General features: G+C 41.3%; 1 protein-coding gene across 34 annotated transcripts in view; it reads right to left on the bottom strand.

Annotated features, from left to right (window-relative positions):
• Kcnma1 (potassium calcium-activated channel subfamily M alpha 1) overlaps positions 1 to 25,245 on the bottom strand; it is a 706,053-nt gene that overhangs the window by 337,833 nt on the left and 342,975 nt on the right. For all 34 annotated transcript variants that reach the window (XM_063274727.1, XM_063274699.1, XM_063274700.1 and 31 more), the window contains exon 3: positions 18,833 to 18,894. In XM_063274727.1, the coding sequence (XP_063130797.1) occupies positions 18,833 to 18,894 (62 nt within the window). The remainder of the gene's footprint in view (positions 1 to 18,832; positions 18,895 to 25,245) is intronic.

Below are 25,245 nucleotides of genomic sequence, written 5' to 3'. Positions count from 1 at the left end.
TATGCCATGGTAACAGCAACTCACAAGGATGGCAATTTGTCCATATCTTTGCTGGCATTTGTTCCGATCTGTTTTATAATAGGTGTCCTAGTGAATGTGAAATGGTATCTTGTATTTTTGATCTGCATTTCATTGATGACTAAAAGCTGGTTGTGGCTGATTGGTTTTCCTTCGTATGCTTGTTGGTCATGTTTGCATCTTCTTTGGAGAAGGAGTTATTCATCAGTTCTGTCCATTTTAAAATCAGGTTATCTTTTCATTGCTGAGAAAGAAAAGCTCTTTGTGTACCCAGTACGTTCATCGTTAAATACCTGTCCTGCAAACATTTTCTCTAGTTCTATATGTTGCAGATTTTTTCTTCGTAGAATCCTTCAACACACAGAAGCTTTCACTTTTGCCGATATATCTACTGTGTTGTTGTTGTTGCTTTTGCTTATGGTATTATGTTCAAGGATTCATGTCAAACCCAATGTCACAAAGGCTCAACCCTGTGTAACAGTCTTGTTCTGGAAGGGAAAACTCTGGTCTGCTTTCAGTTCATTTGGTTTGGGTATAAGGTAAGGGTCTGAGTTTATTTACATGTGGATAGACAAGTTTTCCCAGCACTGCACATACACAGGCTGTCCTTTACTCCACCGGAGGATCTTGTTACTTACCCTTGTCGAAATGTATTCAACTATAGCAATATGTGTTAGTCTTGATTCCCAAGTTGATTCCATTGATATTTATGTCTAGAATGACTTTTAAAAGCTGGAAATTGTTTTATCCATTTGTCTGAAGTCAGAGTCCCAAGCAGACCACAAGGATCTCTATAATAGTCTCCGCATTCCTGACCTCACCCAGGAAACAGCACTTTGTGGGGTTCATTGAGGGAGTCCTCAAACTTGAATTAAAAAATCTGCAACTTTATTTTCATTGTCCTTTTATTCAAATCTGTGGTGTCCTCTCATTTCAAAAAAGGAGACAAACAATGGAGACTATAAATGACTTTGATAACAGTAAATTCCCAGATATTATTTATGGGTAAGATTACTAATTTGATATAACAACTCTTCAAACACATTAATCCTACTGATGAGTTACACTGGTATGTTATAAGTATTATTAGCTATTGATACTTATAAAACATATATTATATTTATAAAATACATATATTATATAAAATACATGATATTATAAAAACATCTTAATGAAGAATCAAGCATACTACATCATAGATTTGTTTCTTAGATTCTAAAAACTGCATAGTTAGTTAGATAACTGTTTTCCTTGTAATCAAATCTTTGTATGATATGTATTTATAAGTTAAAAATATTCTGACAAGGAAGCCATAGATTTTATTAGACCTCCAAAAGGAGTCCTGAACATAGACAAAACATCGAAGAAATCTACCTTCCCTCATTCTCAGTTTTATCTTCTTTATATTAATTATCAATGAAATCATATTTTTTGTTAATTGTGCATTTGTCTCCCCTCTGGTATTAAAATGTAAGGGCTGAAAGCTTCAAATAGTGCCTGGCACATAATAGCTATTCAATAAACATTGAGCTACTAAGGCACGAGTCATTTCTAAACAAGAGCTAAGCTATCGGTTTAATGAAAATAAAAATTAATGACACCAAACTACTGATGTGTAATTCATTGTGAAAATGATTTCATGTTGGTGCCATCATTTTAATCTAGTTTAATAAACACCAATGTGCTCTGTGGCAAGTAGTAAGTACCTAGTGTGTCCCATGCCCCCAGGAAGACCCTATGGTGATATGTGCCCAGAAGTACCTTGCATGCAGTAATAAATTATTATCCATATTGATGATTCAGGAAACCAAGGGTTAGAGAAGTTGACACCAACACAAGATCACTCAGCTAATGAATTGCAAAGTGATGGTCTATGACCAGTAATCCTTCCTGAGAACCTACATTTTATTATAATAAGACACATCTCAAGGGGGAGAAGTGAAATAGGAATGTTAGAGAAAGGAAAGAAAAACTTGCTTATTGCACAACCAAGAAAGCTAAGATCCCATAAAAAAAATGCCCTGGAATGCAGAGTTCAGCAGACGTTTCCCACAAAATGTTCTTTCCACTGTCTGGTTTATGGACCATGGCAGAAAAACACCTGAGGAGAAACACAGTAGAACCAGGTGCTGATAGGTCACTCCACATGAGAGGATTCATTTTTGTGCTACCATTGTCATCCAGTTTAATAAATACCAGTATGCTCCATGCCCATAAGTAAGTGCCTAGTGTTTCATGTGCCCAGTAGTAAGTACTTTGTGGGCAGTAATAAATTATTACCCATATTGATGGTTGAGGAAACCAAATGTCAGAGGAGTTGACACCAATGCAAGATCACACAGCTAATGAATTGCTGAGTGAAGATCTACCTATCTGCATAGAAAAGCTTGCCTTTGCAAGCACAATGAGTGAGTACTAATAGACATTAACCCAAGCCTGTTCACTCCTTTGCTGGGATCAGCTTGCATAATATGTCTAAGTATTAGGACATAGCTTTGTCCACGTGAGACATTAAGCATTCATTAAGCTGAATTCCAATTATCCCTGGTTAGAGGTCAGGTTACAAAGAGAGAGAGAGTATGGCCCAATGACAGGCTTGATCTGCTTTTATATTCCTTAGCTAAAGGTCTCAAGCCTTGACCTTATCAAGTCTCACAGTACAGAAGATAAATTGGAGTAAAGACACAGGTATTATCCTTTAAGGCCATCGAGGGGAACTGGAGAAACATCCACCAGGCCTGCAGAAAAACAAGGCATAGGATGTGTCCTCATAACTTCAGAGTAGCAGCAAGTGGGTTGGAAGCAAAGAATCCCTGTGAAAAGAGTACTTCCTACCTCCAGGCTGGACTCTCCCCATCGCCTGCTTCAGGCTCCCTTTAACAGCAATCCTGTCCTCAGGTGTATAGGGTTTAAAGGGCTGGATTGAGTCATGTATATTTTCAACAGTGATGGTGCTCACTGGAACAAAACCTTGTGGAAGCTGGGTTTCTTTCTTTTCTGCTATTTGCATAAGTAGTAGAAGAAGGCAATTGCAGACTCCCAGGAAGTCTATACATTGGCCTTGCCACATGCCTTATATAGATAGACATGATTTTTACTCAAAGGAAGCTTCAAACTTTGCCTTCCACTTCTGGGAGGCATTTTCTAAGCTCTTGGAGTGTCATAATGGATAACAAAGTATCTTCACCTGGGGTGTTGGGTCAATAAGACGGCCATGGTCTGATTCAGGATGAGGGCTGAACATACTGGGATATGTGTGTTTTGGGAAAGCAGGGGGAGACTGAGGTCAGCTAGCCACGGATATAAATACCAAGATTTACATGATCAAGTGGAACTCAGCTTTCATGATGATCTGGGCTCTCAGATTTCATGTATGGATGGCATGTAGTCACATGTGAACAACAGAAGTACCATGTTTCATGTGTAGAACCTTCCTAGGCTTGGCCCTGTGCACTTCTTTCCCTTGGCCAATCTAATCTTAGTTCTTCCTCTGTAATATACTCTCAACATGAATACAATTGTGAATTCTAGGGTCTCTTGTAGTGAATTATTACTGCTAAAAGTAGTTTGGGCATGCCCCTTTGCTCTAACTTGCAGTTGAGGTAAAAAGCTGAGAAGAGTCTAAGGCTACTCATCTTACCCCTCCCTGTTTCTGCATTGGATAATCCTATCCAATACTAGCCTGTTGGCCTTCTTCCCCCAACAACTCCCTAAATTCCTAAAGCCCAGAAAGCACACTCTCTTAGACTCCAAGCTAGTGTTTCTCAGACTACTTGTTAGCCAATCCCAAGGTCAGAAATGTTTTCCATTACAAATCCAGAAATGGGGTCTCTGAATCTAACTCCATAACCAAAGCAAAGGAACATAAAATAGTCTACACTCTTGGCCGGGTCTGGATCTTTCCTGACTCAGTCTCAGTTTTTGAAACAGCTGTACTTTTTGAGATCTATTCCTGTTGTGAGCCATCTATGAATTGAGATTTGTCATCTCAGAAGCTTGGTAGTATCCACTACCCCATAACTGATCACTGTAACCACTTTCTAATATGTATTATTTCATTTCCTAGTTTTGGTCTCTTCATACATTACCCTAATAAGGCCAGTTAAAGACTTAAAAAATAGGCAATGCTAAGAACATATAATGTCCTGATCTACCTTGTGCTTAGTCCTGTGCTGAGAGCTTTCATGTGTATCATTATTCCTATCCCTTGTAACACAGTCACCCCATTTTACAAATGAAGAAGCTTACATCTTGGAAAGGTTAGCTAGTATGTTCACAGATGCACAACATAAAGCAGGAGACCAGAATTCAGGAAAGGGCTCAGTCCTACTGCTAACCCACTCCGCATCTTTTGCACTAATCTTCACTTCTGCACGGGGCATCCTAGCATAGCTCTTGGCCCCTCAGTAGAGAGGGACACCAAGAAACCAATTAGAATGCATGACACTGTCCCTACCAGTCCAAGGAGGAAAAATCTAGAAAACCAATCTTATTTCAGTGGAGCCAGGCTCTCTGACCTGCCAGTATACAGCTCTCTCAGGCCTGTCTGTCACGGTTCCATACACTCATCCCAGAGGAGTCTTCTTCTTCCAGAACACTGGTCACCCCTGCCTGCTTCCTACTGCCTCTCCTTCCCCACACCAATTAAACTGTCACAGCTGGCTGGCTTGGAGACAGGTGAGGACAGGAAAGAATCTGGAAGAGACGGGGAATTCAGGGAAGAGGGGGCCTCTCAGCCCCAGCTGCTCTTCTGCTTCCTGTCAAATTGGTCTGAAGCCTTGTGGATGAACCAACAGTGGTCCCCAGTGACTCCCTAAACCTGACTCTTTCTTCATCAGGGTGGTTAGATACAGCTACATGGAGAAATGGCCCCTATTTGTTTGCACCCAATAGTGCCTGGGTCTTAGCACACAAAACACACGGGTCTCAGATGATGTGACTCGCTTCTAATTCCTTGCAACCCTAAATCACAGTCAAAGGAGGATCTTCTGACAATGAAGGAAGCTCACAACCAGAGAGAAGCAGAAAGCAAAGTGCTCACAGACTCACCCAGCAATACGTATCCTTCAGCTCTTCTTGTCTGTGCAGAACATAGTCTTCTTGTCTGTGTCTAACATAGTAAGGAAAGCTAGAAAATCCAAGACCTCCCTAACTTGGCTTTATGAACAGTCTGCATGGTCCAGATTCCAATGCATTAGGCTACAAGAGCAGAGGGAATGACATTTGGACTCAGTCTGCAGGTGGAAAGGACAGGGGTTGCCAATGGATCTCTGTTCAACCTCTAAGACCCAAGGATCCTTATAGTGGAAGAAATTGCAGCAAACTAACAAAATAAACAGGCTGAGAGAGCAGAAGCCATTGGTGTGGGATCCATGGATGAATGTTAGGGTCCTTGGGCAATAAAGATTTCTGTAGCATCCAATTCTCAAAGAAGGGTGTGCTTGACCCACAAACAGTCACATGCATTCTACATGAGAAGTTATACACATTGTCTTCTATGCTTCCACTTGCTGCCGTGCTATGACTCTCTTGTGTGTCTCCTCCAAGCCTGTGTATGTGCATGCACACAGATGCACAAGCCCCTTTCCTACTTCCCCAGCCTCATCCATGCCTGATAACAGATTGTGTTTGAAGGCCCCTGCAGGCTGCAGGGCTGCCTGGCATGTGTCTCAATTATTGATGTAGCTCTTTGCAGAACTTGCTTGATTATTCTTGCTCAGGCTATTATGGAGAGGGCATGCCCCTTAATGCACTCCTGGCTCAGTTCCCCCTGCTGCTAGAGGAAAAGCACAGGTGGAGACTCCTAATTACAGCCACAGTCTTTTCCCTTTTATCTGCATCCTGTCTCTGCAGTTCCTCTGGACATCAAGATCAAGTATACCTCAAAATCTCTGCATCTTCTGGCATTGGATGAGGGCGGAGGTTACAGAAAGCCATCCGATTCTGTTTCATCATAGTGTGGACTTGGGACACAGGCCAGCGTGTTCTCAGGAAGTGAAAACTGAATCTCAATACTTAATGACGTGGGCTCTGCCTACAATTTGCTCCTCTGTGTGACAACAGGTAAAAGGAAGCTTGGGTATTTTCCATGCAGGAACCAGCCTGATAGAACCGACTGTACAGAAATCAGAAATGGCATAAGATTATCAACTTTTTTTTTTCTGGTTCTGAAAATATCTTGAGTCCTGGCTCCATGTTAAAAGTCTGCTGCTACTCTAAACTGAATTGCCAAGTTTCCATGCAAAATTCAAAAGTTCAGTGACTGAAACCTGCATTGGGTATGTTATCTGGGGAGAAAGTTCCCAGACACACTTCCATTGTTTTTGAAGGGACAACAGCTTAAGAAATACCAGGAAACATTAAATGCAATATTCAGAAAATTGTTCTTTTTAGGCTGATGAAAACCGTGGTCTGGATTTTTATATGGCTATTTGTACTTTCTATCTATTTTATTAGAAATGAAGCCAAACTTTGTATAATGTGCTCAATTTAGCAAAGTAAGGCAGAAACGTCTCCAGCGATCATTGACACTTACACATTTAGTATCATCGAGTCTGTTCTGGTCAAGATAATCCACTAGTAGAATAGACAGATTTGGGCTTCTCATAAAGAATTTGACAATTGAAGGGGGTTGTGCTCCTTTCCATTTATGTCCTGGAAAATACTCCCTTGTGACTTAGCAACCATGTTTAAAAAACTCTTGCAGTCCTTAAACAAACAAAGGAGTATGTTTATGGGGTTCTAAAGACGTTATTTTCAGAAATGACGTAGGAGTTCTGATATGTAGCTTTGGGGCTTTACAGTAAGTTGTAGCTGATTTATTACTATGGCATACAGTACTTGCTTAGGGAAAATTGGGAATTTAATTAAGCACTGTTTGAAAATGTGCTTTATGAGAAATAACCCCTGGGCATGGAGAGACCAAGGTTTCTCCATCTTAGAGGGAGAAAGGGCTCTTTGGGTCGGGGGATAAAGGGGTAGGAGTTAAGAATATTTCCTGGCACCCCTGGAGCTGAGCTAATTCAAGAACAGAAAGAGAGTTTAGAGTAGAGGCTGAAAACAAGATCTGGCCTGCAGAGGTGTTTTACTTGGCTTGCTGGGCACTGTGAGAGTTTTATGGCAGTGACTAGTATTTTTAAATTGGAAATTTGTAAGGCCAGTTTTCTCCCTTCCCCTTGAAGCATCACAAGATCTGGCCACACGAGTCTATTTTTCTACATAGGAACAATTAGCAGCAATTGGGTCTACTTTAGGAGACACCCAAGATCTCAGCACCTCATATTCCTCATCAGATCTACCCCATCCTTTTCTAAGAGCTTGGTATATATGAGCTCAAGAACTCATGAGGTCTCATGAAGAGTTTTCATTGTGGCATAGACTTCTGGCAGTTAATCTCAATTGTCAACTTGATAAGGTCTAGAATCCCCTCTGGGCCTGCGGTCAAGTATTATCCAAATTAGGTTAACTGAAGTAGGAAAACCCCAGTGACTAGAACTATTCCTTTGGTTGGGCACCTAGACTATATAATATGAGCAAAGAAGATGAACACTTGCATTCACAACCCTCTGCTTCGTGATTGTGGATATGATATGACCAACTGATTCACGCTCCTCCCATGACTTCTCTGACATGATTGACTATGCCATGAACTTGAAAGGGAAATTAATCTGCTTTCCCTGAGCTCCTTTTTCAGGGTACTTTACCGCAACAGGGAAAGAAATGAAAATACCTCCTTATCCAGGAAGACTCACTTTCATATACAGAGATTGAAAACCATATGCTTGCCTAAAAATTAGCAGAAAAACAGGATTGTTGGATTTTCTTAAAATTTGGTATATAAACTAAGCCACTGATTTTTAATGTTGGGTTGACATAGTCACTAAATCATGAAGTTATGTCACAAGTCAAAGCTGGAGGCAGAGGCAGGCAGATCTCTGATTTCAAGGCCAGTTTGGTCTATAGAGAGAATTCCAGGATGTTGAGGGCTACAAAGAGAAACCCTGACTCAAAAAACAAAACAGAAAAGCTAGAAATGGAATATTTGCTTTATCTTATCTATAATAACTATGGCATTGGGATGAGTATGCCATGTGATATCTGTCTCAGAGATTGTTTACTCATGGAAGCCTCTAGAAGTGTGGAAAGGACAGGGTGGAGAAAACACAGCTAACTTTTCTATCAGACATGGCAGGCTCATACTTCTAAAGACCTAAAGTACATCATAATATTCATTCTCTTAATATCAGATAGAGGAAATAATGACAAATAAAAAGTAGTAACAATACTGATAATTAATACAACTCTGATTACCCTTGACTCATATCAAGATAATGGTAAATATAACTTTTCATTTTCTTTCTGAAAAGGAAGAATCTGAAAGACAAGAGCACCTACAGTCTAGTAGAATCACCAGGGGGTGTTGGACAAATATTGAGACAAATACCATGGTTTGAATGTGGGGGTCAGAAGACAACTTGTGGGAATTGATTTTCTCTTTCAAACATGTAGATCCTCAGAATCAAATTCAGGTCATCAAGCTTGGTGGCAAGCATCTTTGCTTGCCAAGCCACCTGACTAACCTTCTTCTGATTTTTGAGAGAGGTTTATATAGCCTAGGATATTCTGGAATATACTGTTGATTGAGGCTGGTCTTGAACTTCTGCTCTTGTTGTCTCTACGTTCCAAGGACTGGTCTTACAGCCACGTACCACCACTTCCTGGTTAAAGCCAACCACCGTTCTTAAAAGGTTGGTTTCAAGATAGGGTTTTGCTTCATTTATTGAAAATAAAAATCGTACGACCAATATGCAGACCATAGTAAGAGTCCCCTCAGGAATTTTTGGAGAATTTTCTGTCTCCTCAATTGGAAATGTCTGTGAGAGCCAACCATTCCATTGTAAGAGGATGTTTTTCAGCTTGCCCTCCAGCACTTAGTGTCAGTGGAATAGCAGTTAGAATATATTATTGCTTAATGAAATCTCTTCGTTAGTTTGTTTGGTCTCTTCGAAGTTTGGAGTGCCTAACTCCTACAAAATATTTACAATTTAAATATAATAAGAAAAACATGGACATAGTTATGGTATTCAGTATTTTCCAGTGTCAAACATGGTTGTCAAACATGGTTGACACTCAGTAGATTAATTGATTGATATATTTAAGTTCATAAGTACATAGATCCCAGCCTATCTGGTTCTGAGATGAGGTTGGGTCCAATACCTCTATGCCATTTACCTACTCTATTGCAATTATACACTACTACCCCTAATATGTGTACAAGTACATGTATACACAACACACACACACACACACACACACACACACACGTACACACATGCACATTCACATGTACACAAAACCTCCTACATCCAAAAATTTTTGAAAAAATGACATATGCATCAAAAAGTCCAAAGGACTTTCTTACTGCAAAGTATTCTATTTTTATATCACAAATGACTCATCACTGGTCAGAGTCTTTCCAAAGTGACAATCTATCCAGTTGTCAGGACAAAGGACAAGGGGTAAAAGACAAGAAAGAGGTCATATATTCAGCTCATAAATCCACGATGAAGCCATAATAGCTGCTGCCACCTAGTGCCACCCTAGCTGACTATGTTGTCATGAGCACTGCCCTTCTGTTTGGATTGCAGCATTCTGAGCCAGTTTGCCTCCAGCTGGATGCCACTCTGGCTTTCAGCAATTCTTAAATGCATACTTGCTGTGACTTTGGGACAGTATTAGGGCTAAGATTTGACTTGGGGAGAAGACCAAGAAGCCTGTGCCATAAATTCAAAGTTAATTCAGAATACATGGGTAAGTTTGGAATCTAGAAGGGGATGCATTCCTTCACGTGTCCTCAAACAAAACCATCTCTTAAAAAGTTGCCAAAGTGCTAAGAGAGTCCTGGGTCATTTAAAACATCCCTTTTAAATTCTGGAAAGTGGTGAGGAGGGCAGAAAATGTCCACTCTAATTCTGAAGGATGTGGAAATGTAGATTTATAGGCATAGTTAGAAGATAGTATTTTCACAGGGAAAACAAATGAGCCATTTGGCACAGTGTTTTCAAAAGTAATGTCTAGAAAATGCCAAAGAGTTGAAGCCAATGGACTAAGCTTTGTCAGCTTTCCATAATACAGCTGAATGCCAACTTCTCCAACTCTGAGGTGAAATTGAGGGGTGGCAGGGAAAAGTAGAAAGAAAAAGACAGATATAAAGACAGACTAGAGTAGACAGGAGAAACAAAAATAAAGGAAAGAGAGAGGGGAGAGAAGGGAAGAAGGAGAGAAGGAGAAAGGGTGGAAGGAAGGGAACAAAGGGAAAGGAGGGGAGGAAGGGAAAGAAGTGAGAGGGAGGGGCTGGGGATTTAGCTCAGTGGTAGAGCGCTTGCCTAGCAAGTGCAAGGCCCTGGGTTCAGTCCCCAGCTCCAAAAAAAAAAAGAAAGAAAAAAGAAAAAAAAGAAGTGAGAGGGAGTTGGAATGGAGGAATGGAGGAAGGGAAAAAGGGAAAGAGGGGAGAGAAGACAGGGTGGGGGAGCAGAATCATAAAGGGTCAAAGAGCTTAAGGCTTCTTGCCAATAAAGAGCTAACTGGCCCCAAAGTCCTTATGTCTGGGTTTAATCTTTCCCACCTGGGATTATCTCTGCTTTCTAATGGCATGAAAGTTTATACCTCAATAAAGACCCAAGGGTCTTAAATTGGCACTAAAGGTCGATATGCTTTTTCTTTTCAATAGGCAGTAAATCACAAGACATCTTTGCTCATGGTTTAAATTTGGTAGAAAAGACACAAAAGATCGAAAAGGTCTTTAATTTCTGACTAGTGTACTTTCCTTGTCTGGTTCAGTGACCTTGAACAGGTGACTTAACCTCTAGTCACATCTAGAAGGTAGAGGAAGAAACTCTGAGAGACAAATAAACTCAACCTAATGTTATACAACCAGAGAACAGACCTTGGTACTATACATCTACCCATACAAAAGTAAAAACATGTAAAGAAGTTGTCTCTTTCCCCTGTGCCTTTGCCTCCTAAATTTTCTGCCAGGTTTATCTGCAATTAAAGGAGAAGATGCTGAGGCGCAGAGATTAGTGGTACCAAGTGATTTTTAAGATGTGACAACATAGTTTCCTTGTATGAAGAGTTGGTTAAAGGGGGCACTATGAATACCAAAACCCATGCACCTTCAAGTTACATTATTTGAAACAATGACACATTTGCATATAACTTAGATACATGCTTCCTTGCACTTTATATTATCTCTAGATTATAAATAATACTTAATACAATGTCAATATTGTATTAGTAATAGATGTTGTGTAGAGAGCAATGAAAACAAAATATATCTATGTATTGTCTGTAAAATTGGAATCTACTTATACAATATTTCAATCCATAGTTGGTTGAATCCTCAGATATAGAAGGGAACTCCCAATTTGTCTTTGCTATCAAACCTGAAAGGTCTATCTCATTCATTTCTCTTACACCCAACAAAGTCCCCTATACTTTCTAATAAGCTGCCTGAAGAACATTTGTAGTCTTTGACATTTGAAGATGCCATTTCATATGGTACCCATGGGACCACTTGCATAGTGAGGGATGATGAGGGCAGAGACTTTCTTAGTGCTGTGAAAGGTAGAAGAGGAACATTTGAGAAAAAAATAAAGTCGATCTAGTGTTATATAACTAAAGAAGAACCCCTGTGCCCTAAATCCACCCATGCGAAAGCAGGCATGTAAAGAAGATGTCTCCTTCATCCCTCTGTATCTTCTCTACCTGTCTTTGGTACCAAGTTTATCCCCACTAATGAGAGAAAGGCAACATGAAAAACTAGATGATGTAAAAAGATTGGGTCAACACTTCTTACACATCACAGAATTCAAAGGTGCCATGAGAGGCTAGATAATGAAAGGAAAAGAGGGATCCCATTGGGAGCTATTATGGCTTCTACCCTGAAGGCAGCCCTTCGTCTCCATCTCTCAGAAGCTCAGCTCCTCCACCATCTGACACTCTATTCTTTCAACAGCTGCTGGCTCTCCTGTTGTGCTTCCCCTCACAGATGTGCAGTGCTGTTCTGAACACCCTGCCCTTGAACTTTCCCTACCCATAATTTTCCAAACAAAAGCCTGGCAATAAAAATGTCACCGAGGGATAGTGAAAATTGTGGGGGCAGTATCTTTAAAAAGAGGAGAAGAAAGAGATGCTTTGCACGCGGCGTGATTTGTGTTGACTTTTTCAACAAAGGTTAAGTGCATGCCATGGCTTCTCAAATAGAGCAAGAAGGTGGAGTGCTGGAGCTAATTATTTAGAATACTACCTAGGATGACCCTGATCCATTAAAGGAAGTTAACAGCTAAGATGTGCCCAGGCACTTTCTCCCTATGCCCTAGCTGCCCAGCTGGTTATGCTGAAAGGCTACATAGTGGTGAAAAGGAAAAGCTACTGCGGATCCCAAGGGAACCCATGATGTATGCTGTCCCCTTGTCCCTGCCAAGTGGTTAGCCAAGCAGTTGGGCACATTGGAGGCACCAAGTCAACATCTGTGCATGATGACTTAGAACAAAAGTAATGAGAGAAAGAGGCTACTTTTTTAAAAAAAATCATTTTTAATACCTTCCAATGAACCTTTTTTGGGGGTTCATACTCTGTTGGTTTAATAGTACTTACTATATGTGTGAACCTCAGGCAATATAATGCGAAATGGTAAAATATTAAGCCCTGAAACTCTCTAAAGGATATAAAAATATATTCAATTAAGGGGAAAATTCATCTCTCTTACCTATTTCAGTGTGCCAAATAATATCCACAGCAAAGCAGGTGGGGATGGGTGGGTGGGGAGACTTCTTCCTTGAGAAAAAGCCATCGGCTTCCCTGTGATCCCTAGCAGATGCAGAGGGCAAGCTGATGATGGGACTCTCCCAAGAGCTCTCCACTATAGACTTGGCCCTTAGGTCGAGAATAGGGGATAGAGAAGACAAAGGGAAGGAGAAGCCTGAGGACTTGACAGGGCAAGGCAAAGCAACTCCCATTCTTACATCTGCACCAAGCTCTTTCTATCACTTCGCCAGTCTGGAGGTTTAATCCTTGACATTTGCGATTGATGGCTGGGGAAAGGGGAACCAGTGGCATATTAGAGATTCTGGCTTCCGTACTTGTTAGCTATATATATGGCTTGAAGCAAGTTTTAGAGTTCCAGACTTCTCATTAAAGTGGGAATTCTAAAGTTCCATGTAGAGTATTAGAAGAAGCCATTAATATTATCTGTAATGTGCTAAGCATGCTAATTTACATACTGCACAATGGGGGCCCAAATTACCCATAGCCTTTTGTCATTATTCAAATTTGTGTGGAAGTGTGTGCAGCTACATACATATGTCTGTGTGGCTGTATGCATACAGATATGTGTGTGCATGTGTGCACAGCGTGTGAAAGCCAGAAGTTGAAAATCAGGTATGTTCCTCAATTGTTTTTCACTTTCCTTTTTGAGATACAATTAGCCATTCATCTGGTGTTCACAGAGGTGGCTCAGATAGTTAGGGACCCAACTGACCCACCTACTGCCTAGCACTGGGACTATAGACCTGTGATACCTCGCTCAGTTTTGCATTGCTGCTGAGCATCTGAACTCAGGGCCTCATGCTTTTATGGCAAGCATTTTACTGACTGAGCCATCTCCTAATCCCCTGATTCTTTCTTTTGGAAAGACAATTTATCAGATGAAAGAGGATATCAGTTGAGCTATGAAGAGAAGTAGAAGGTAAAACTGTAAAATAACTAGCAAGTTGAATAGGTTAGGCTAAGGCACTGGATTTCACTGGAAAAACAGTGTCACCTGTGTTTCCAGGGACTATGGAAACAATCTGGTCAGTTTCAGTTGTAAATTTACATATAATTATCTGCAACCATGTTTGACCATAAGCACTGTCACTACTTGGAAAGGATTTAAGATTTTCACATTGTAGCTGTGAAAGCTAATGAATGAATGGATGGATGAATGAACATAAAATGAAAAAAATAAATGAAACTTATGAAGACTGAGAAGTGCTCACTCCATTGCAATGGAGAACTTGGATAGGATGAGCTACACAATTTGTGCTATGGTTTTCCCCACCTTCCAAGTGTCCTACTCACTCAAGTGGCAGGCCTTAAACCAGAAGCCAAGAGCAGAAGTTGTCAAAGTCAGAAAAGGCAGCCCCAACTGTGTACCAGCCATTTTGGTGCAGACAGAGTCATTAAGGAAGACTTTTAACAATGCATAACCTTTCTGCTTCACTCTGCTAACAGCAGGTGGAATCGAGGCTGCCTTTGAAGTCACCAGTGAGCAGGCCCTGACCTTCATTTCCAGTATATGCAGCATTAAATATTCATAATCCACGTAACTGAAGCATAAGAAGGAGCAGCATTTAAGCATGAATCAAATGAATAAATATCTCCCCATATGTGAGTCATCCTTTCCCAGAATACCATTGGAAAAATGCAGATGCACAGAGCTTTAACAGTGACTGGCTCTTCCAATGTTCTTTTAAAATTATGGAAGGAAGCAGCAGGGACTGCTGCCTTATGCCATCCATGAGTCCTGCTCCCCCATGCTGACATTGTAAGGTCTTCTCAGCCCTTATATATTCCGTATTTGGTATAGTGTCAAGAAGAGGGGAGGAGCAAGCAACAGTGACCTTAACATTCACCCGACATTGAAGGGTATTTTTAACTTGCTTGTGCATTTTTAAAAACTATTTAGTACATGTATATATGTATGTGCATATGTTTGCATGTGTGTCATGTATGTGTGTATGGGAACATATTACTACAGTACAGGTGTGGGGGTCAGAAGAAAACTTTCAGGAGCATGTTCTTACCTCCCACCACATTGAGCCAGAGTCTCTCTTGTTTCCGATGTTGTGCCCAACTGGCCCACGTTATTCTAGAGGATTCTCCTGTCTGACTCCCATCTCACCACAGGAATGCTAGTTTTATCAAAGCACATCACCACTTCCAGCTTTTGAAATGTGGATTCCAGGAATTAAACTCCAGACGTTGGGCTTATGTAGTAGATGCTTTCACCTGATGAGACATCTCTTTGTCCCTGGTTATTCTTTTTTCTTTTACTTTTTTTAAAGTCTTTGTGTTATAGAAATCAGGGTGTATAGGAGAAGGAGTACCTATAGAGTCAGGGTTATAATTAGGAGATGGGGAATTTGGAGAATGTGGACCTTTGAAGGGATAAGATTGCAGGTCTCCCAAAGGCATTGATATTACAGACATCTCAACCAAGTCTTGCTATAATGTCCCCCTTTGTTTGAATCTTTCTAGTATCTTTCACTGGAATGGTGGTCTACCATTTGAACTCATTTTAATCTGATTCTCTTTATCTGTAGGCTCCAGGACAAGCTTTCTCAGATAGATGGTGATCACTGCAAATGGTGCAAATGATTCTTCCCACAGAGACCACATAAGGAAAAGACCTAAAGGAGGGCTTCTCAAACACCTCATTGAGAAAGATTCACTCAGGGATCTGTCTGTCTTCGACTAAGAACTGAAAAGCAAAGATGTGTGGGATTACCATAGTTGAGAGAATTTTGAAAGGCAAGGGATGTCACCAATTACCATTACATCTGCCAATCACAAAGTTAACCTGAACTTTCTTGTCTTTCTGCTGACTCATTGAGGTAGAATAAACATCCACTCTACTTGCCTGTGTGCATAGTCTAAATTGGCCTCTTTGACATTAGCGGCCGAGTCCACCCTTGGGACCTGTTTCACACGCCCATCTGCACACTTTGCAGTTTTCTCACTCTCTCTGTGGTGTATGCATGTGTGATACATGTACAAGCAGAGATCAAGAGAGAATGTCAGATGTTCTGCTTTCTAAGCTTCTGACTTAATACTTTAAAGAAGGGTCTCTCACCAATCCCAGAGCTAATATGGCCATCAAGCAAGCCCAGTGGTCATCCTGTCTCCTTCCCCCCCAAAGCTCTGGAGTTACAGACCATGCTCAGCTTTTCAGAAATGCCTTGGTGACTTGATCTTGGGTCCTAATAAGCATCAGTAGATACTCTTACTGGCCAGGTCATCTCCCCAATCCCTCTTCGCACTGCCCAAAGGGCCATGTGTGGAAAGCTTTGCATCTTGAGCTTCTGTAACTGGGAGACTTCCAATCTACCAAGTAGGTGAAGACAGCTCTACTGAAATATAGTAAGAGAACAATTTTGCAAACCATGGCAATCTAGCAAGGATCACTCTGATTTATTTGCAGAGGGCTAACACTAGTGCAAATTCATCTCTAGAATACCAGGTATTTTTCTCAGGGCAATGACTTGGTATAATTTTTAAGAGAAACTTAACCTGCTTTCCAAGATGGCCAGCAAAGCCATTCCTATTAAGCCAGAAGTAGTTTTGAATGAAATAGGTAGACTTCAAGAATTTGCCTTCTACTTTCTTACCCTAGTTCCATGTGTAGTGTATATATAGAGTTTCACCTCATCTCATTCATTAAACTTGATTGCAATTTGATTAATGGATTATATTTGGTGTTCTCTAACCTTCTAGACTTATCATAAAGGTAACCTTATATGTTTTACTTTAATTCATCTCTTTAAACTGAGCATGCTTGTTCAACCTAAATGGGAAGATGGAGGATTCTCGGTGTAGACTGCTCACTGGCTTCTCCTTCTCTACAAGTCAGAGTCTTAGGCTATGGTCTCAGGGCCAGATGAAGAAGCAGAAATGAAAAGTAGAGTTATATATGTAGCAACAGGTGTTCTGCTAAATAGTCTGTTACAAACCCCCCACACAGTTGCTTGGTTTAGGTGGAGTGAAAGGATGAATCCATGCTGAGGCTTGGCCAGCCCCCATAGAGAATGAGGACAATCTAATCTCTAAGATTACTAGCATTTTTGACTAGGAAAACTGAAAACCAGAACTGGAGATCAGCCTTGGTACAGACTCTTTGAATGACCCTAAGAGTCAGAATCACCAAGGGTTTCAGCTTCACAAAGACTAAGCAATTTCAGGACTAACCCCAAAGGACTGGAGGAGGTTGGGGAGGCACTTGTAAAGAAAGTCAACCTAGGTGAACCACATGCTCTGCCATCCCCCACCCACAAGGAAGACCAAGCTCCACAAAGCAAAAGATTGACTCCTAGTAGACACGATTTAAAAAAAAAACACCATCCAAATCCATCTGCCAGAAATATTTTATTACCATGACATACATTGGGGAACAAAGGGAGATGAAGGAAAGGGAGGCACAGTCTAGGTCTCTGTCCTTTTAGCAGACCGCCACACTCACCTTCACATAAGTGTGTACTCTCTGGGGGCATATAGACTATATATCCAAACCTCTTTCCTAAGCCCCAGCACAGGCGTTGGCAGGGTATGTACCCCAAGACTCCTAGAGAGAGATTGGAGAAAGGTGACCAAGGGCTTGAGAATTCGAGTTCATTTCAAATGTGGTCCAGAATCTCTGAGTAAATATGAAAAGAGAGCTTACCTTTACTCACAGAACTGGAGACTTCCGGACTGAATGATGCTCTTCTCCCTTGACTAGCAATTTCAGATGAAGAGAGGACACACATTCTTGTTCCCTGAGGATATTTAAAGGACTCACAGCTCAAGACAGGTGAGGGCCCAGCCTTGTGTCCGAGGCAGGCTAGGCGACTTCTGAACATCTTACACTTGGCAGATTTCAGACACAGATGAGTAGACATGTTTCTTTTCTTTTCCTTGGTGTGACAGTTTGGCCTCCAAAGCCAAGTGCACAAAATCCCCTGGCTAGTGACCAGATAGCTCTGGAAATTCAGAATTTAGGTGTGCATTAAACTGCCACCACACCACACCATAGGAAAAAGAGCATTGAGCTCAAAATTGAGACATACCAGAGTCTGACCCAACAGGAACACAAGGGTAGGACCAAGTCAGAATTAACATTAGAAGAATGAAAACCACTGTCAAGGTAAACAATGAGGACTGCAAGCTCGATGGCTCTTGTCCTTAGTAAGAGCTGTCAATTTTGTGTCACAACAGAAAAGAAAGTCTGTCCCCAGATCTTTGTGTCTCAGATGCTGTCAACTTTGAGACTGCAGTAGGATAGTTGGAAAGAGTGATATATTCAGCAGTGGTTCCCATAGCATTAAGGGTAGCCATGGTGTCTGGTCTTTTCAATCTCCCTGAAGGTTTACCATCTGTTAACCATGCTTACCGCGGAATACCAGATCTATCACTCAAAAGGGCTACATGAGTACCACTCTCTACAAGTTCTCAGAGAGTCACAGACCTCTAGCTCTGGGAGTTCTCATGAATGCCTTGGTTTCATAAGTGAAGAAGCACAGTGACCATTGATTCAGCTACATATTCACTTGGCAGGTGGAATCCTAGCACTGGGCTTTCTAATCTGTCTTTTCAATATGATCTAAGTCTGGATGAGAAAACAATCCCATTGCTGTGGCCAGAATGGCTTAGACTCATCTGTTGGACTCTGTAACCCTCTCCCAGAGGTTGCCCACTCCCATAGGAGCCCTCTTAACTTCTTGGCATTTTCAGTACAAATACTCAATCAGGAAATAGCTCATTACAAATATATACCCAACAAGAAGGTTTAGTCCCCAAGTGCCTTTCACTTCCATACCATCAGCATCAACATAGCCTTTCTTCTGAGAGAACTTTTCCCTAGTCATAAATGAAGCACAGGGAAGCCCTGACTTCCTCTGAGTCTTCAGCACTCAGGAGATTCTTGGTTCTTCGTAAGCCTAGTGCTAAGTTCATCAATGTAAGGGGTCATAATTGCCCTAGGGGAAAGGGGGGCAAGACAACATATATGCATACTCACTTTGATGAGTCTATGAAGTATATTACAAGGGCACCAATGCTGAGAGCAAAGACTAACACAACCTGCAAAAGAAGAGAGACATTGCATTACTTAAGGGCTGGAAGCTGAAGGCTTGCATTTCTGAGTGTCAGTAACAACTGTTGTGACTACTACCTTCAGGGACCTGCTTCTATATCTCATGTGCTCATGAGCTTCCTGCCCTGTGAAAACCCAGACATTGACTCCTTATCCAGCAGTGGGAGTGGCCTTGCCCCTCACCAATAAGGGTCAGGGCAAACTTTTTCACCCTATGTCTTTGGATTTTGATCCTGCCCTGTCACCTTGAGGACCAGCTTCTCCCCGACTGAATTAAACAAACTTCAGTGGAGAAAGAGAGAGCAAGAGACGTGGGAAGATGTAGTTTTTCATCCTCTACCAACCCTGGGACTTAAAGGGAAGGATCACTTTTAACAAATTTGTTGAGGTATAAAATACATCCATTTTGAGCACATAATTCTTTAATAACTTTTGCAAAATTTACCAAGTTATTGACATCACAGTGATTCAGTTTCAGAACATTTTTATCATGTCAATAAGATCTTTCTTGCTTGTAAAATTAATCCGTGTTCTATCCTCTGGGCCCAGACAATCACTAATCTGCTTTCTGTCTCTACATAAGAAATATCCATTTGAAAAGCACACATTTGCTACTACAGATGACCCTTTGGATACATGTGTCGATACATTATGCACACACACACACACACACACACACACACACACACTTCTATATCAATATAAATTTGCTCAATTTTGAGCATGCTTATAAGATTTCTCAAGCATACATGAAAAATATTAAATGCAAAAGCACCAATTAGGTCACACATCTGACCAGTCAGTTATAGTAAAGTCTTTGTGCTTTTTTGCCCTCGTCCAAAGTCAATTATCACAAATATAAAAGACAGCTTTGACATCTCCTTCAATGCATACCTGACACATAAATGTCCAGTGAAGGAACCAATAGCAGATCAAGCTGCTACTGACACCTCTAGCCCTCATTCAATTGTCCAGTGTGTTTATTTCATCTTTCACAGAGGAGATGATTAATGCCAATAAATGATGGTCCCAGTAAAAAAGACACTAACAGCCAGCAACTAAGGCTGAGAACAGAAAACAAAACAACAACAACAACAACAAAACAAAAAATACCAACACCATACACAATGCCTGCATGCTGCTTCACCCCACCCTTTAGATATGCACAACTCCGAAAGAGACTGCAGGGAAGATCTTTCAAAATGCAATTCTCCCCAGGATCTGTATGTAGAAATCTGGCTGGCCTGGGATGATGGATAGAGAAGGTAACCCCTACTTCTGCTAAGACTGAGTATGATTAAGCTGTAGTACATTAGTGTATGGGTGTGCGTGAGTACATGAATGAGAGGAAATTACCCAGTCCTGTGTTTTTCTGTGTATGTTAATGTGGTTGATATAAAATGCAGTGTAAATATAATCCTCATTAAAACACTGCCAAACCCTCCAAGGAACCACAGGAGAGAGATTCAGCTGGCTACACAGTGTGGAAAACAACTGGGCACAACATAAGGGACACACAGCAACAGCTAGCATTTCTTTCTCAAGAGCAGTGGTTAGATTACTATACCACTGGGATTTATTTCATTCTTCTACTTTGCTTTTCAAATCAAGGCTGCCATTGAATGCTAGACAGCTCCTGCAGTTTGTCTGTAACTACCAGCTCCTGATAGACTAGTTTTGGCTGGATAGACTCTGCTTCCATTCTTCACATAGGTTCATTCACAGCTTATGTGCAAGGGTATACCGGAAGCAAAACTATAAGCAGGCCTCAGCTTTTCATCCTACAACAAATAGCATCAGATTAATTTGGAGCTGGGCTGCTATTTCTGAGCCATAAGCAGTTAGATCCTGGTCCTGACCTCATTCTCAAAAAGCTGCAGAGGGAAGGGATGTGATGACAGCAGAGGGGATGGTCCCCTTCATTCATAAAGGCTGACAGGGCACAGATAGATCCCTGTTCAGTTAGCTCCATGTGTATGGATGTAGAGCTGCTGTCAGGGCTCACTAAACTGTCCTATGCCATCAAATGTCTTATAAAGGGAAAATGAAAGTCCTTACAAATCACACCTTCATCCTGTGAGAAGTTAGAATTTGAGCACTCCGTGAAAGCAATGTTTTCCAAGCAGCAGGATGGCCAGAGTAACTGACACTAATTTGTCCCAGTTGCTTCCACTTTGGAACAGTGTGTCACTTATTTAAGCAAATCAGTGACAAGAGTTTAGAATACACCCTGCTGGCCTCTTCAAACTCAAACAGCAGCATCTTCAAGGGTATAAGCAAAAGGAATATGGGAGGAATATGGTCCCCACAAAACCTCTGATGGCTGGACCTAGGCTTAGATCCTGTGACCTGCCAGAAGGCTTTCTCTCAGAGAGATTGGGGAATCCAAATTGTCCCAACCACCAGGAGCCATGACTGCCTCCCAATAGGCAAATAACAAAATAATTAATAGTAATAATGATGATAATAAAATAGTACTTAGTAAGAAGGTGAACTGTGCATGTAGGCAAGTATCATTGTAATTAATAATCAATAAGGTAAACTGTGCACGTAGGCAAATATAATAATAATAATAATAATAATAATAATAAAGTAGTACTCAGCAAGAAGAACTGTGCATGCTAACTTTAAATTTACTAACTTGCCTTATTATCGTGTCAGTCTTGACTACTCTGCCAGCTAGACTTAGCTTGTGCAGAAACTTGGCCAAGAAAATGTGAACTTGACAGACTCGGCCACTTGCTCTCTCAAAGCCACCTGAGCAGAAAGGCATGGTTCACCCTCTTTCTTCAGCTTTCAAAAAAAAAACCCACATTCTAAATTTTGGTTTTGTTTGGGGTTTTTTGAGAAGGAAAACCATCGCCAGTGGGTAGAGACAGTTGCTGAGCAAGTCTAGCAAACCCACTGAAAGCAGGAGGGAACCTACTCTGTAAAGCTGCCTTCTAACTTCTACATCTAGGCTATGGTGTGTTTGTCCATTTGCGTATGTGTGTGTGCACACACATACACAAGCAAAGTCCTATGCAGTTACATAATTGCCATCAGTTGTCCATATGAGACACAGGGAATTTATGATAAAGCTATTGAAGGCAGATCATCAATGAAGAGACGGAAGAGGAGTTAAAGGAGAGTGGGGTCATTATGGGTTCTTGCTTCAATATCTCTTCATTCTCCAAGTGGTAGTTGTTTGTACAAGTTAGCTACTCTCTTATTGCTTCAGTACAGCACAGGGTCACTGAAGACCCTGCATACTTCAATAGCCCCAGTGATAAGGAAGGTGGAAGTCCAAAGGACAGGGAAAGATGGTGCTAAGCAAATCACAATACCTACCCCCTGACAGCAAAATGTATGTGTTCTCCTGCAACTACGTCATAGAACAACCTTTATAATTACCAAGACTTTCCCACACAAGGGCCTATATGGGGTTAGTACTATGATCTAAGAGGTCATTTGCTCCTTGTCTGTTATGACACAAGATGTGCTAAATATTAATAGAGTCTCTGTTAGCTTGTCTAACTCCTCATGAGCTGTATTCAGCTGAGCACCTTGATTACCTTGGACAGTACTCACCGTTATGCTCTCAGACTAACTGCATACACCCATATGAACTTAGAGACTGTTTTAGTGTACTGCACTCACTCCTGGCTTAAATCCAAGAGGAAATTGAAAGCCAGATAAGATCCTGGCACCTCTGCTTCTGTTTAGCACCCATGCTTTGGCTGAACTTACAGAGCTAACTTATTTGTCCTTAACTTTTGTCTTGAATCACCTTGAATTCTGGAAGAAGCTAATGCTTTCAAGATGGACTACTCCCCAGGTAAAGACGATTATCCATGAGGGTCAAGCTGAGATCAAGAGTAAAGACAATCATCTTGTTGAAACTAGATAGGTCCCAAGACAGCAGTGGTGACAGTGACTGACAGATTAGTGTCATATCAGACAACTTTGTAGGTTTCCCTTGTAGGACAGTAGCTGAGACCATGATGACTCAACAATAGGGAAGAGGACCATCCTTTGGCTGGGACTGCTTTGTCACACAGATCCCTAAACTTCATGGCAGTATCACTGAAAGACACAGGGGTCCAACTGAACCATTTTATCTGTTTCTCTTTCCAATGTGGCCACATTGAGTAAATTGGGGAAGGATGGCTGAGCCTGCCTACTTGAGGCTTCTAGAGCCTGCCTTCTTGAGGCTTCTAGAGCCCAGATACACTATTAAATATCCCAAATACAATACCAAACATTGAGTCTACTTCTAGAATGCTAGATCAATTTTTCTAAATGAAAAAAAAAGAGAGAGAAAGAAAATCAACTTGACAAGTATTATTAGAACAATGGAGTATGATTCATCTATTTTTCAGAACCTGAAATGAAACATGACAAGTGTTTGCATCAAAGAATCCCAGGAACACACACAGTGTGTTAAAACAATACACACAAAAAGTCCATCCTCCTTACCATGAGGAGTCTAGGCATGAAGTGAGATGAGAACAAGACACATTGGCAGCCATCTTTCTGGATGGAAATCCTAGCAAGCAATGAGGATCTTTCAAATGCCTGGGAGGGGAAATGTCATGAAAATGAGAAATGTGGCCAAACATAGCCTATTTCTTTCAGTTACCAAAGCTCCTGAGGGAAAGGCAGATTCAACGAAGTTGAGACAGACAGATAGAGCATAGAGGGAAGGCCAGAAAGCTGTAAAGCAATGGGTGAGAAACTAGCATATAAAAAGAACAGATTGGCAAAGACGAAGGCTAGGAAAAAGTTTGGCTGAGTCTAACAAATGGGCTGCTAGTACGGGTGCAAAGGTATGGTACTCAGTGTCTGAAAGTGACCCATGGATCACTTCAGTATTCAACAGCACAATCCTGGATGGAGGCTTAAGACGCTAAGGAGACATTAGATACATAGAGTTATATGTAGAACTACATGTAACAGATTGAGCATGCACAGAAAAGCAAAAATTATGATCAAAACGCCTGTATTACAGGGTATGAAAGCTCGAATCCTTTGCATAACATGGCTGTTTATGTCAAAAACTCTCCTTGATCTAGCCCACTTCCTCCCTTGAAGTAGATCCTTCCTCAATAAATTATCTAAGTCTGCTAGCTAGCATCTATATATCTCCATCCAATTCTTTGTTCAGGGACACAAGAAACTAAGTCCTCCCTAGAGCCAATAGCAGTATGAATACAGGCACCAAGTCAAAAAAGGAAGCTCTGTAGACATGTTCCAGAACTTCAGTTCCAGTTGTCAGGTTTGTAGCCATCATGGTAGGAGTGAAGATATTCTAAGATATGCACTTCAGATCTCAGACTACTGACACCACGGACCCTCAAGGAATTAGAGTTTACCCAGGAATCGTGTGCTGGCTGAAGGGAAAAGGCTGTGGCCCTGATGCCAACTAGACTGGGAACTTGTCTCAGGAAAGAAAGACTTCATATAGCTCTGACAACTTGTCAGACCATCTTGCAAAATGGACTGGAGCCAGACACTGATAGGTCAGTGATGGGCAGAACCACACTTAACCAGGATGCCTCTTATCTTTTATTTAAACCTAATCCTCATATAAGTACCTTGAGTGTGAACTAGGTTAGGAGTGGCTCTAACCCTCTTTACTTATTGCTCTCCCCAGTGTAATCATAAAATTCTCTTCTCTGCTTTTCACTGTCACTTATCGTTTTATTTGGCATACTGAGGATAGGTAGGGCTACAGGACACTGGGCTTTGACTCTAGACATTCCAATAACAGGCTGAGCCGTATCAATGGACAAATGAGACCCCCTGGGCCTTCAGAGATGGACCTGGAGTAGAAGTTCAAAGGAGTCCTATCCCTGGGGCGTTTTTCTTACAAAGCTGAGGTAGAGTCTCCTTGTAAGGGATCTTGACAAGGATAGGTACTAACTGCCAAATATGACAACCCAAGTTTGGTCCCTAGAACCCACAATGCAGAAACAGAAGGGACTTTCCTGTAACTGACCTCCACGGGCAGGCAGAGGCACACATGCCCAATACCCAAAATCAATGCAAAACAAAATAAAGAAGGAGGAGTACTCTTGTTCCTTCCTGGTATCAGAGAAGCTCAAAATAGTGGAGGGGGGGAGCTGGGGCCCTCCATTTTTGTTCGGCTTGTTAAAAAATCTGACATGTGGCCTTGGGTGGATGTTCTTGAATTAAAGCCATTAGGGAAAACCACTTAGCTCAAGTCAGAGTTTAATTCACAAATGTAGCCTTAACAATTAGCCCAGTAGAACATATGTATGAGGCCTACAGGCTTGGAGAACCTACTAGACATGTTCCAGAAAGTATGGAGAGGAGGAGGAATTAATTCTTTCTTA

Source organism: Rattus norvegicus, chromosome 15 (genome assembly GCF_036323735.1).
Source record: "Rattus norvegicus strain BN/NHsdMcwi chromosome 15, GRCr8, whole genome shotgun sequence".
NCBI lineage: Eukaryota > Metazoa > Chordata > Mammalia > Rodentia > Muridae > Rattus > Rattus norvegicus.
This window is presented reverse-complemented; position numbering and strand designations above follow the sequence as displayed.